Below are 13963 nucleotides of genomic sequence, written 5' to 3' on the forward strand. Positions count from 1 at the left end.
GTGCCTGGCCCCGATTATGATGCACCTGGGGCCCCTGTGCAGTGCCCAGGTGTGCTCATGCATTGACAGCCCTGGATGTGAGCATCTTATCAGAGGACATCTGGAACAAGTCCTGCTGGTATCCCTGTCACCTACACAGACTTTGTTGTCCCAATTGTTTATAATACCTCACTCCCTTGAAACTTTTTCAATGTATAGAAGAGACAATCCAGATTGCTTTAGCTGCCTGGGAGCACCAGCAGACATGACACATGCTTTGGAAATGTCCCAAGCTAGTTTGATGCTGGCAATCTGTGGTGGACACCATTAATTGAGCGTATCACATAAAGCTCACTCTTACCCCTTTAATTTGTATCTTAGGGTACATAGATGTGAAAACATGTCCACTGGAGACTTGGGTTCCGGTCTCTAGACTCCACTCTGTGGCCCGCAGATTGATACCTTTTAAAATGTTTTTCCCCCAAATCCTCCCACGCTGGAAGAGCGACGAGCACACATCAATTCTACTCTTTTAAAATGTGCTATCTTTAAATGTAGAGGTGCACCCCATAAATTTATTAAGTTATTGGACCTATGGCTCTTTATCGTAGGACTCTGCTTGGCAAGATATATGGAATGAGGACACAGGCGAAGTTCCTGAAAGTGGCTTTCTTTCTACAGTGGATAAAAAAAATCATAAATATTCTGTTGCAACTTCTAGTATGTAGTTTGTGTGTTTAGGTTGTACACTTGTAATATTCTGTTGAGGAATAAGGGAAAACCTCTGGTCTGCTCGTCAGTGTTCTCATATAAGTTACTGAAATGTCCTGTACATTATTATAATGCTGTGATATGCATATGATATCTTTTGGACAATAGATTTATCTGGCCTAATATTTCTGTATTTTTCTTCATTATAACTGTACCATTATGCTGTTTATGAACTGTATGTTTTGTTTAAGGCTGGCCATACATTATACAATTTTTTTTCCTTTTAGATTTACCAAACTTATATAACATGAGGTCAAACCTTAACACTTTTAATTTGTATGCGGTCAGGCAGGCCCTTGCACTACATAGTTGAAGGTAAATCTAAAGGAAATTGTATGATGTATGGCCAGCTTAAAGGATAAGTTCACCTTTCGTAACATGTTGCTCCTATATTCAGGGTGTAACTTGTAGACCAGCCTCTGCTCTCTACTTTGACAGCTAGCGGGGGAAAAACTGTGGCCGATCAGGGCGCTGCCCGCCCTGCCCTGTCAACCATTCACAGTCCTCTATGAATGAGACTACAAGTCCCAACAGCCTTAGCGGCTGTCGGCTTGTACTCAATTAACTATTTCATTCATTCTTCCTGTCAGTATATCCTGGTTGCTTGTATATCCTGTACGGGCAAGCAGATATACTGGCAGGTCTTCAGGTGACCTGCATGGCACCAGCGATTTTCTAATCGCTGGTGCAATGCTTTACAGGCTCCTGCAGACAAAAATAACTGCATTTTTTTTTTTTTTTTTTACTTGCAAAAAAATGTGCATTTATTATTTTTTTACGAAAAGGTAAGCTTATTATCCTTTTTAAGTAAGAAAATCTTTTATGAAAAATTATTTGGGAGGGAAAAAAAAGAGAAATGGTCAAAGCTTTCTTTTTTCTAATGTTGTCCAAATGTGTGGGAGAAAAAAAAATAAAAAATAAAAAAAAACCTGTTAAAGTACTGCTAAATAAGTGAACCAATTGCTTGGTTTTCGCAAAAATACAAAGGACCAAAATTTTGCGGTTTACCTGATTCGAACCACTGTAGATTAACAAAAGACACTTCTGTTAAGACTGTCAAAAATTCAATTTTCCTAAAAAAAATGTGCTTCTTTTTTTTTTTTTAGTGCTGTTAAAGTATAACAGAATATTTTTTTTCTCATTTACTTTGTAGTGCTGCACAGCTACTCAGCTATCCAGGCAAAAATAAGATTCCGTTAAATTATCATATTGTTGAGGTATGTGTGTGCTGGTAATGTTCTGTTCAGGTAAATTCTAGTGGTACAACGAAATGAAAATGCTTGGACCAAAACCAAAAATTCACGATGCATTTGGGTGAAAACTGAAATGGACAGTTTAAAAAAAAAAAAAAATGAGATATATATATATATATATATATATATATATTTTGAATTTTTTATTAATTCCATGTATTTAAAAGAATAGTAATTTATTTTACAGCACCTCTTGGGCCAATAGGCTGCTTTCACACTGAGCAGTTTATGCAGCGCTTCTGCGTAAAAAAATAAAAAAAATGCATCCCTTTAAATTCAATATTTGTCTTCACACTGGTTTGTTGCACTTCCTTTATGGTGTTAAAAATCCTGCATGATGCATTTTTGGTGCATATTTGGCAAGTTAATAAAAAAAATGCACCTCCCCATTGAGGCCTTGTTCACAGCAATGCGTTTTTTTAGGACTTTTTGCAGAAATGCACTACAGTCCATTTAAAATGGTTTCCTATGGGACATGTTCACATCTATGCTTTTTTTGAGCTGCTACACTTTTGGAAAGCGTCAGGTACTTTTTTCTAAAAGCAAAACGTTGCGTTTTTGGTTCAACAGGCTTCAGTGGAGATGCTGCATGTAGTGCGTGTGTGCATGTAGTGCGTTTTCATGTGTTTTTAAAATTTTTTTTATTTGCCCAGCAACAAACTGGCCCAAAAGCACAGTGGCTAAATGGTTAGCACTTCCGCCTGCAGTACTAGGGCATGTTGGTTCAAATCCCAGGCACGGCACCACCTGCCTGGAGTTTGCATGTTCTCCCTGTGCCTGTGTGGGTTTCCTCCCAAACTCCAAAGACATGCTGGTAGGTTAATTGGATCCTGACTAAATTGGCCCTAATATGTGTATATATGAATGTGAGTTAGAGACCTTAGATGTACACCCCTTGAGGGTTAGGGACTGATGTGAATGTACTATATATATGTAAAGCGCTGCGTAAATTGACGGCGCTATATAAGCACCTGTAATAAATAAGACGCAAAACTCATCAAAAAATACGTCAAAAACATGCTTGCAAAAATGCAAACAGCATTGGTGTGAACCAGGCCTGAAATGCATCAAAAATGTGCACGTTGCATTTTTGATGCGTTTTACATTTTTAATCTACCCAGCAACAAGTTTTAAAAAAAAAAAATCAAAAAACGTGCGTGCAGAAACGCACTGCAAAACAGATAAAACGCAAACTACATTGGTGTGAACCAGGCCTGAAATACGTTGTGTTTGTGTTTTTGATGTGTTTTGTATTTTTTAATCTGCCCAGCAACAAGTTGGCCAAAAAATGCATCAAAAACACAAAAAGCACTGCAGAACGGACAAAACGCTAACTGCGTTGGTGTGAACCAGGCCTGAAATGCAATGAAAATTCATCAAAAACGCAAGCATGTTGTGTTTTGATGTGTGTTTTTGAATCGCATGACAAAAACGCACCCTAAACATGGCAAAATCGTGTGTTTCCGGTGGCCATTATCGACAATTTTTTTCCTATTGGCAAAATGAAAATGGATATTTTCGGCTGATACATTTTGGCCGTGGGTATATCGGTGCGTCCAAAGAATTTTTACATTTTAGCTGTATTATTTATATGATTGTGTAATCGTTTGGAATTGGTGCTCACATTTTGATGATTTTTAGATGTCTTATTTTAGCCTTTAAGAAAAATTAAAACCATTGAATCTTGAGTCACCACTACGGGTGACCACTCTATAGGTAAAAACTCACATGATCTCTCCCTGTTCTTTGGCATCTGCAGGGAAAGATCCTTGGGAGGGGCTTTTATTACTACAGTATGAGTCTGACTAGCCAGCCCTGATTTGGTGCTGTGCCAGTCACATGACTAGAAGAGCAATTCAAATAAAAATATAAATCTCAAAAACTGTTTTCTAGCTCCCAATAGGTGGTGTCATTTACAACTATGTATACACCTACATGCGTGACTCTAGTCATATGGACTGCACAGATAAGAAATTGAAGAAATGTATTGGCTTAGAAGGGTATTGAATTTGAGCAGGCTAAATAGGGGGCGCCAGCTGAATTACGCAATCTCAGCCTGCAATGGGGACACAGAGAACATGGGGGAGACAGCTGAAGGCAGGATCAACCAGGTATATTTCACTCTACACAAAACGAATGCTGAGTATGCATGCTCTGTTAGTCTCCATTCACACTACTGCAGGCCTATGTTTCCCGCAGAAAAAAGGTGCATGCACCTTTTGAAAAAGGCAGCCACAGGGAAACCACATGGTCTTTTTTGACCATCCGATTTCCTCGCCGGTCCCACATCCACAAACGCACTGCTCAATTATGGATCAATCATTTTTCATGCTGTGGCAAAAGCAAACTGTAGAATAATTTTCTTGCTTCCTATATTTCTGAGCAATTCTAAATGCATGAATTCCATAGTGCTTTTCCCAAACATTACTAGACTGTCAGTTATTTATTTTTAACACCTTGCATATCCCGAGTTCAGATGTACGATAATGGCTTTTTTTTTTTTTTTGTGCATCACTGTCCACCTGAGTGATTTGCCCCTTGAAAGCTTTTGCATTTGTTTTTTAATCCTCATAATGGTGCATACTTTTTGTTAAAAACAGATTGGAGTGTTTATAAATGTTTATTTTTGTAGATCTAAAAATGATTAAACCTTATTCTAAATGTGGCTTGTGAAAATAGGTATCATTCTTGTGATAAAGACTAATCTTACATTTCAGGTCATCTTTGGAGAATTGTTTCAGCTTCCCATGCCTCCACATATTGATGTTATGTATACAACACTGTTAATTGAACTTTGCAAACTGCAGCCTGGATCTTTGCCACAAGTGGTATCCTTTTCCTTTAAAAACTGTATTTTCTATTTTGCTCATAAATACTAAAAGGATTTTTTTTCCCAGTATATGCAGGCTTCTAATTTGGAGGCGCTCCCGGGGGTGTCGTATGACACCCTCCCAGAACTGGCTGGCCGCCGTGAAGCCATCATTTGGCTATCTTCGGTCGGCACGTGGTTAAAATCTAAAGGGGCATTTGAAATTAATCTCTTAATGTTTTACCATTGCGCTGTTTATCTCCTTCTCACCTCCATGCCTGTCTCCAGCACCGCACCCAGGGATTAGCAGGGAGGGGGAGGGGGTGGAGACCTTGCAGTGTGACAAGCACTGATTGGGTGTTTGTCAGGAGTGCTGGGCTCTTTTAACACTCAAAAGCTCTGTGAATGCACAACAATCAGAAAACATAGGTTCAGGTGACATTATTTTCAGTGGCACCTAAAACGTGGTTCGGTTTTGCCGCACGATTTACTGTATAGCAAATTGCATTGCGTGAAGCTTGTTGTGAAAAAATGGCTAAATGTAAAAAAAAAACAAAACATGCCTAGCGCCTGGAACTGCATGTCCCGAACATCAGGCAATATGATTGCAGTACAAACAAATGACACCTGGCCTTTGCAACAAGGAGCACATGGAAAAGCGATGCATTTTAAACAGAGAAAAAATCCCAGCTCAACTTACCAACAAGCCTTGCAATCAACTGAATTGTCCTGTCTAACAGTGCACATTAAAAACAGGAGTTTAGTTTGCACAAATTGCAAATACATGCGTGAGCTGTAGAGCTTCTTTGACACCCCAATGTTCTGCAGAGCCTCCACTGTAGAAGCACATGCATAATTATGGATAGACTGAGGGCAGGTAAGCCTGGAGGGACAGGACAATTTGGTTGGTTGCAAGCTGGTTGTTAAGTTAAGCTGGGAATTTTTCTCTGTTTGAGAGATGATTTGTATATACACTATATTGCCAAACGTATTGGGACAGCCCTCCAAATCATTGGATTCAGGTGTTCTAATCACCTCCATGCCACAGGTATATAAAATCAAGCACCTAGGCATGCAGACTGCTTCTACAAACATTTGTGAAAGAATGGGTTGCTCTTAGGAGCTTAGTGAATTCAAGCGTGGTACCGTGATAGGTTGTCACCTGTGCAATAAGTCCATTCGTGAAATTTCTTTGCTACTAAATATGCCACTGCCAGTTGTTAGTGGTATTGTTGCCAGTTGCTTCCACTTTGTTATAGCAGCAACTCCGCCACAAAGTGGTAGGCCACGTAAAACGTCAGAGTGGGGTCAGCGCATATTGAAGCGCACAATGCTCAGAAGTTGCCAGCTGTCTGCAGAATCAATAGCTAAAGACCTCCAAACTTCGTGTGGCCTTCAGATTAGCACAACAGTGCATGACGAGCTTCATGGAATGGGTTTCCATGGCTGAACAGCTGCATCCAAGCCTTACATCACCAAGTGCAATGCGCAAACCATTGAATGCAGTGGTGTAAAGCATGCCTCCACTGGAATTTAGAGCATTCGTATTCTCTGAAGTGACGAATCGTGCTTCTCTGTCTGGAAATCTGATGGATGTGTCTGGATTTGGTGGTTGCCAGGAGAACGGTACTTGCCTGACTACATTGTGCCAAATGTAAAGTTTGGTGCAGGGGGATTATGGTGTGGAGTTGTTTTTCAGGGGTTGGGCTTGGCCCCTTAGTTCCAGTGATGGGAACTCTTAAGGCATCAACATATCAAGACATTTTAGACAATTTAATGCTCCAACTTTGTGGGAACAGTTTGGGGATGGCCCCTTCCTGTTCCAATATAATAGCACACCAGTGCACAAAGCAAGGCACATGAAGACATGGATGAGTGAGTTTGGGGTGGAAGAACTTGACTGGCCTGCACAGAGTCCTGACCTCTACCTGATAGAACACCTTTTGGGATGAACTAGAGCAGAGAATGTGAGCCAGGCCTTCTCGTCTGACATCAGTGCCTCACCTCACAAATGGGCTTCTGGAAAATTGGTCAAACATTCCCATAGACATACTCCTAAACCTTGTGGACAACCTTCCCAGAAGAGTTGAAGCTTTTATAGCTGCAAGGAGTGGGCCAACTCAATATTGAATCCCCCTGCGGACTAAGACTGGGATGCTATTAAAGTTCATGTGCGTGTAAAGGCAGGCGTCCCAATACGTTTGGCAATGTATAGTGATATTTGTTATTGCGTTAGTCTTCTTTGAGCGCATGATTTGTTTGCTTTCTTGTATGGATACACTTTAGGGGAACGTTCTCACCACATGTAGTGGCACTGCGTTAAGTGGCTATTCCAGCAAAGCACCACCGCATGACAAGAAAAAAATTCCTTGTCTCCCTGTCTACCCGTTGTTTTGGGTTTTTTTTCCCCCCTTTGACATGTCAATAAAATTCATTAAAAAAAAAAATGTGAACAGTGCGATGTGCTGAGATCGTTTCATGAGCACTGCGCTGATCCGGACGGGCTGCTCCACACACCAGCCACTACATTGTATCCCCTAATCATGTGTGCAGTGCTCTGCAGGCTTCTAAGATAAAAAAATAAATGCAGTTTTTTTTACTTGCAAAAATGTGCATGTGAAAGTTGTTTGGTATAAATATATAATATGCTTGTGTGTGTGTTTGATGCTGTTTATTTTTACATGTATATGAGCTTGTGCTGTAATACTGTGTTTTATTGTGTGTCTGGTGGTGCATTCCATAGCACCATCCAGGAGGGTTCATAACGCTTCTTGAATCAGCTGATGATATATATGTTCCTTAATTTACCTGAATAGCTTGCTCAAGCCACAGAGATGCTTTATACACGATTAGACACGATGAATGCAACTTGTGTGGACAGGTAATTATTTTTTTCATGTTGATGGTACAGTTGATAATTAAAAAAAAAAAAAAACGGGGACTGTGCTTGACAAATGGTAACCTTATACTAGTTAACAGGATTAATTGCATTAAACTGTGTTTAAGTTTAGGCAGCCTACCCAAATTAAGGCGCTGCCAATGCACCAGAACACACAAAGAAACAAACAAGCACCACTTTTTTTTTCTAATGCACGGTAGTGTTCTGGTGTGCTGCAATCCATTTGCTTTGAAGGTTCGTTGGCATGCCATTGACAATGAAGGTGACAAAACACAGTGATGGATGTGCATGGGCCCTTTAGTATGTAAGGTCAGAAACACAAAATTTGCACTCTTTTAGCACAATGCCTTCAAAGCCTCTTGGCGTAAATAAAATATAACTACTTTTAGGTTTTAATGCACTAGTTGCTTACTCCAAGGCTGTGCAACAGTTCAGTACTGTAAATGAACGTTAACTGTGCAGAAAATCAATTTCCCTTGTGGGAAGTATTTGACGCTAACTCTGAAACTTTGCTTGCACACTTTATGTTCTAGTAAAGCGAGCTTGATTGCAAATGGGGGAAGTAAACTACTGGCTTGTATAGAGTGCAGTAGATGTCAAGGTTATGTTTTTAAAGTATGTCAAGCGCCTAAATTAAAAAAAAAAAAAAAAAAAAGTTGTAAGCATTGAAAATGCTCCCAGTGGTATATTTAACAAACCAAATATAGGGGCCAAATAAGGGAAGTTTATTGTTGGCGTTTCATTCACTTTAAGAACAATCCTTTTTTTTTTTTTTTTTTTAAATGCTGAATGTTATAATCTTTTATTTTTTTTTTCACCAGGTTCATAAATTGGTTTTCACACCATCTAAGTAATTTTCAGTTCCGATGGAATTGGGAAGATTGGTAAGCGTGTTCGTGAATAATAATTAGTTGTTAGCAAAGTGAAACTTATGTAGTACTTTTAAATATCAACTCTGGGGAAAGTAAAAACCCATGCCTTGCAATGGGGCTGCGTTCCCTCATGCCTCAGCTGTGGTCTCTTCCGCTGTGTCCTGAGTTCAGTGCAGAGCTTTGGGCTTTTATGAGGTCAGAGTACTAATCTAGCATCAAAGAGAAGTCTGCTGGAGCTAAAGGCTGGATAAGCAAAACTGCTTTCCAAGTTTCCTAGACATGAAGGAGCATTTAAACCTTAAAATTTGGATGCAGCCCCACTTCAAGGGAGTTGTTTTACACTTTGCGCTTTAGTTTAAAGTGGTTGACAGGTTTATTTTAAAGTGAATCTGTCATGAATGAACTAAGGTTACAGTGTTCCAGAACATAGTTGTTTTAGGCCTTTAAATGTATGCTGCCATTGCAGAGTAATTATAGTTGCAATAGTATTTTTGTACTCACCATAAAATCCTTTTTTTGGAGTCCATTGAGGGACACAGTCTTCTACTGTTGGGTTATACTGCCACCTACAGGAAGATTGGACACTAGAAAACAAATCAAAACAGATCAATGCAGGATAACCCTTCCTCTACTTGGCATGCCTTGGTGTGTTGCAAGGGCATGATCATAGACCTAGAATAGTTGTGAGACCTGTGTTGCCAAATAGACTTTAAAAAAAAAAAAAAACATTTTACAGTGAGTACACAGGAAGTAATCTACTGTTGGGATGTCCAAAATCAGTCCAACTGTGGTGAGTGGGCAAATAGCAAAAACTATTAACATGCTCAGCAAAAAACAGGATGCAAGATGCCTGCAGCATGAGAGCCACTTAAAGGGCCAATGCCTGGATCGGTCATCAGATGTAGCCGTATCCCATGTCCGATAAGGGGACCTGCCAGCATGACCAAACGTGATTCCTGAGGGGAAAGGAGCAAGTAAACCCCCCAGCAAAGGTAGAACCTGACTAGAGATGAGCGAATTATTCAAAAATTCGATTCGGCTGATTCGCCGAATTTGCGGAATAAATTAGATTCGATGCGAATTTATTCGCTGCGAATTTAACTTATAAAAAGGGTGTTTCTAGGCTTCAGAGAGCCTTTATATTAGTGCAGAACACTGTACCTTTAATTTAAATGCCCTTGGAGTCTGCTGGGGAAGAGAAATAATACTGTCAGTCAGTATGACATGCAGATGAGTGCCGTCGATCTTAGAATCACCGCACACTTCACTCATTTGGGCAGTCACGGGGCCAAAACCAGAGTGTGGAGCCACAGTGTGGCGGTGGAGGCAGCAGCAATGGGAGGCCATACAGCACCCTATGACAAAATGGAACCCACCAGCAGTGTGAGGAGACCTGAAAGTGGCACATGGCAGAGTGTGGCGATGGAGACAGCAGCAATGGGAGGCCGTACAGGGACCCATGACACACTCTGGACCTGGCAGCAGCATGAGGAGGCGGTACAGGGGCCCATGACAGATTACGGGCCTGGCAGCAGCATGAGGAGGCGGTACAGGGGCCCATGGCAGAGTGGCGAAGCGTAAGCAGCTTAAATTGAAGGCCATACAGAGGCCTATGTTAAAAAGTCCCCCCAGCAGCAGTGTGGGGAGACGACTATCAAGAGTCCAATGGCAGAGTGGCGGAGCAGAAGCAGCTTCAAAAGAAGAGGATGAAGAAGAAGAGGAGGATGAAGAAGAAGAGGAGGATGAAGAAGAAGAAGAGGAGGATGAAGAAGAAGAAGAGGAGGATGAAGAAGAAGAAGAGGAGGATGAAGAAGAAGAAGAGGAGGATGAAGAAGAAGAAGAGGAGGATGAAGAAGAAGAAGAGGAGGATGAAGAAGAAGAAGAGGAGGATGAAGAAGAAGAAGAGGAGGATGAAGAAGAAGAAGAGGAGGATGAAGAAGAAGAAGAGGAGGATGAAGAAGAAGAAGAGGAGGATGAAGAAGAAGAAGAGGAGGATGAAGAAGAAGAAGAGGAGGATGAAGAAGAAGAAGAGGAGGATGAAGAGGAGGAGGATGAAGATGAAGAAGAAGAGGATGAAGAAGAGGAGAATGAGGATGAAGAAGAGGAGAATGAGGATGATGAGGAGGAAGAAGAAGAAGTAGGATGAAAATTAGAATTCCAGTACAGCAAAAAGTGTATCTGCAGAGAGCACCGCTATTTCTGACAGTTCCTTCACATTTACAGCGGTTGAAACATTGTATCTATTTGTTTCCGATTAAAAACATCTGTATCCTAAATGGAAACAAATAGATACAATGTTTCAACCGCTGTAAATGTGAAGGAACTGTCAGAGAACTGTCAGAAATAGCGGAGCTCTCTGCAGGGACACTTTTTGCCGGCTGTAGAAGGGATGAAAATCGGCCAATCGGGGAAAATTCGATTCGTGCATCCGAAGTTTGCTAATTTGTAAGCGTGAGTTCTTGCATTCAAATCCCTGCACTGGTGAATGCAAACTACATAGTGGGGTTGCATTGAACTCCGTGTCAATAAATGGTGGGCTGAGCTTAGTGGCGTCATTGCCGGAACAATTTTATGTGAAATGAAACAGTATTATACTTTGGGAGATGTCCTCTGTTCTTTCTATATGTAGAGTTAAGCTGAGAAGAGTCCTGTATATACTGTCATTGAACTGGTGAATGTCATCCGCTCTCTGCTACCATCTAGAGCATCTTTTTGGAATTACCATGCTTGGTTCACCTGTATTAATTTATAGGTCCACAGTATGAGGTGAGCATCCATCTGTATAGTTTTAGGTGGAGGAATACTAAGTCAAGGTGGAGCACTGTTTTTTTTTTTTTTTTTAAAAGACTTCATTTGTCCGAAGCACATTGTAGTGATTTTTCACCATTCAAGGCCTTTTTTTATATATATTTTTTCTAATTTATATTTCATATTTTGATTGAACGATCACATTTGAACTTTTTATGGACTATTATGTATATATGAGTTAGCGCAACACTATTTATATATGTTTTAAGTGTGGAATCACCTTTTAAGTGTTATTGCAGCGGCTCTATTTTATTAGCTCATTCACAAGTGTGATAGCGCTTATTGTTTTGTTTTATTTTATGTAAACATTTTATTATATTGCAACTTACCAATTCCTAGATGTGATGGTTGCATTTGTTTTCTTTTTCAGCTTTTTCTTTTTTCACCTGGTGATCCTGCCGGCAAGTCTGTTAGACAAACCATTTACCACTGACAGGGGTGCTTACAACGATCAGCTTTTTTCCTGAAAAGAGCTAAACTGTTGCTGTAACTTCTTAAAGAGCGTTACCTGGAATTTGGCTTTATTTGTTTAGTGTATGTAATTCTGCTAGTGTATCTAACACGTCCCTCTCTCCAGACTGACAATGCTGCTGTCCTAGAGTGTCTGTTACTCCTTCATCTGAATATAGGCACTCAAATGCACAAAGTTTGTTACTGGCCAGATCACCAAGTGAAACGGGGATAAAATGCCTAAGAAAAGAAAACTGATGCAGCCATTTCATGAAATGTTTGACAAATATGTTACAATTTTGGTTTTGAATTTAATACTGGTTTAGGATTACAGGAGTAAATAGTATTTCACAGACAAGTTGTTTTTTTCAGTGTATGTGAAACAAATTGTCTTCTTGCCTCCATGTTATAGGTCTGACTGTCTTGCTCAAGATCTAGATAGACCTAAACCACAGTTTGTTCGTGAAGTTTTAGAGAAGTGCATGAGGTAGGTACATGCTTCTCTGTTGCATTTTCTCAATTTTCTGTTCAGCTTCTCAATTTCTCTTCTGTTAATTGAAAGACATAGCTGGAGCTTTAGATCACGACCGGTGGGTTACTACACCACCCTCAGGTATAGAATGCAAAGTACAACAAAAATAACATGCAACATAGGGGTGGCCCCTGCTGGTGATATCCCGCCAGAGAAATTTCAGAAACTTTTATCTTCACATAGTTGACTGTACTGTTGCTCCAGATTGTCACCTTGTGGTCGCTTTCTTTGCTTTGCAGTTGCTTATGGGTAACATCATACCAGCACTCTACAGTGGGAGATTCTGGCCAAGTTGCCTCCTGACAGGGTGTCCTTGCCTTAGTGGTTTCATTCTCCCTTACTGCTATCTGGTTAATCCTTCTTCCTTCTTTGTCCAAGGGTCATTCCAACAGATTTCAGCCTGTTCAGTCCAGGGGCAGTACTGGATCAGCTGTCTGTACAGAGTCAATAAACCCAGGAGGGGAGACCACTCCTTTTCAAGGGTTGCCTGATTCCGGCCCAGTCAGACAGTGCCAGAGCTGTGGCTTACATAAATTACTAAAGCAGTACGAAGAGCTTAGAAACTGCACTGGAAGTGGCATGGATCCTAGATTGAGTGGTACCTCATGTCCTTGGCTTGTCCGCTGTTCATATCCTGGGAGTGGACAGTTGGCAGGTGGACCATCTGAGTCCTCAATGTCTAGATTAAGGGGAATGATTTCTCTATTTTGTCTTTAGTTAGATTTTAGGATGTCTTTAATTAGATTTGTCACTGCTGTGGTGCGCCAGACGTGGATCACAAAGTTCTCAGGTTTGTAGTCAGCACAAGGGATCCCTGGGCCATTGCGACAGATGTGCTGGTGGGACAGCTACTCCCTGATTTTATGCCTTCCCTCCTCTGGAGCTACTACTCAGATGTTGTGCAGGAAATAGCTGGAGGGCATACTAGTAATTCTGGTGGCCACAAATTGGCTGAGCTGGGCTTTTATTTTTCGGACCTTTGTCCACTTAGTCATGGATGTACCATGTCATTTTCTGTTATGCCTGGACTTTCTCTCCTAAGGCCCAATATACTACCCTCTTTTACAGTCGCTGGGTTTAACAGTATGGTGGTTAACCCAGGTGCTGAAGGGCCCCTCTCCTATCATCTCCATTATGCTTAGGGCTCAGAAGTCCACCTCCTGTTTCATTTAACTTTAAACCTTGATGGCTCATTTCCCTTGGTGCGAATTGCTGGGTTTTTACATTTGCAGCTTTTCTTTTGCATGTATTTTGGCCTTCAACAGGGTATGGGCTGACTGATGGCCCAGAGCACTGCGAAGAGTCAGGTTACCACTTTCCACCAATGCCCTTTTGGCTTCGCTCTCCCTGGTTTGTACTTTCATCGAGGGGATTACACAAGTTGTTCCATCAACAGGACCCTTGCCAAAAGCCTTTGGATCTGAATTTCGCTGTCAGCTCTGCAAAAGCCTCTGTTGGAGGACATTTGGGAACTTCCCCTACTGACTGTCTCGCAAGAGATGGCCATCTTGGTGGCAATCACTTTGGTGCACAGGGTGTCAGAACTGGAAGCTCTCTTGTATGCAACCATTTATGGTGCTACACAGGAAC

At 41.0% G+C, this 13963-nt stretch overlaps 1 protein-coding gene across 1 annotated transcript in view; it reads left to right on the forward strand.

Moving 5' to 3' along the window:
• NCBP1 (nuclear cap binding protein subunit 1) overlaps positions 1–13963 on the forward strand; it is a 59441-nt gene that overhangs the window by 30541 nt on the left and 14937 nt on the right. Inside the window, exons 10-14 of the mRNA XM_089652750.1 lie at positions 1904–1967; positions 4721–4831; positions 7629–7693; positions 8533–8595; positions 12254–12328. Of these exons, the coding sequence (XP_089508876.1) occupies positions 1904–1967; positions 4721–4831; positions 7629–7693; positions 8533–8595; positions 12254–12328 (378 nt within the window). The remainder of the gene's footprint in view (positions 1–1903; positions 1968–4720; positions 4832–7628; positions 7694–8532; positions 8596–12253; positions 12329–13963) is intronic.

Source organism: Staurois parvus, unplaced genomic scaffold, assembly GCF_062004578.1.
Source record: "Staurois parvus isolate SC_StPar_1 unplaced genomic scaffold, SC_StPar_1.0 ptg000692l, whole genome shotgun sequence".
In the NCBI taxonomy this organism is placed as follows: Eukaryota; Metazoa; Chordata; class Amphibia; order Anura; family Ranidae; genus Staurois; species Staurois parvus.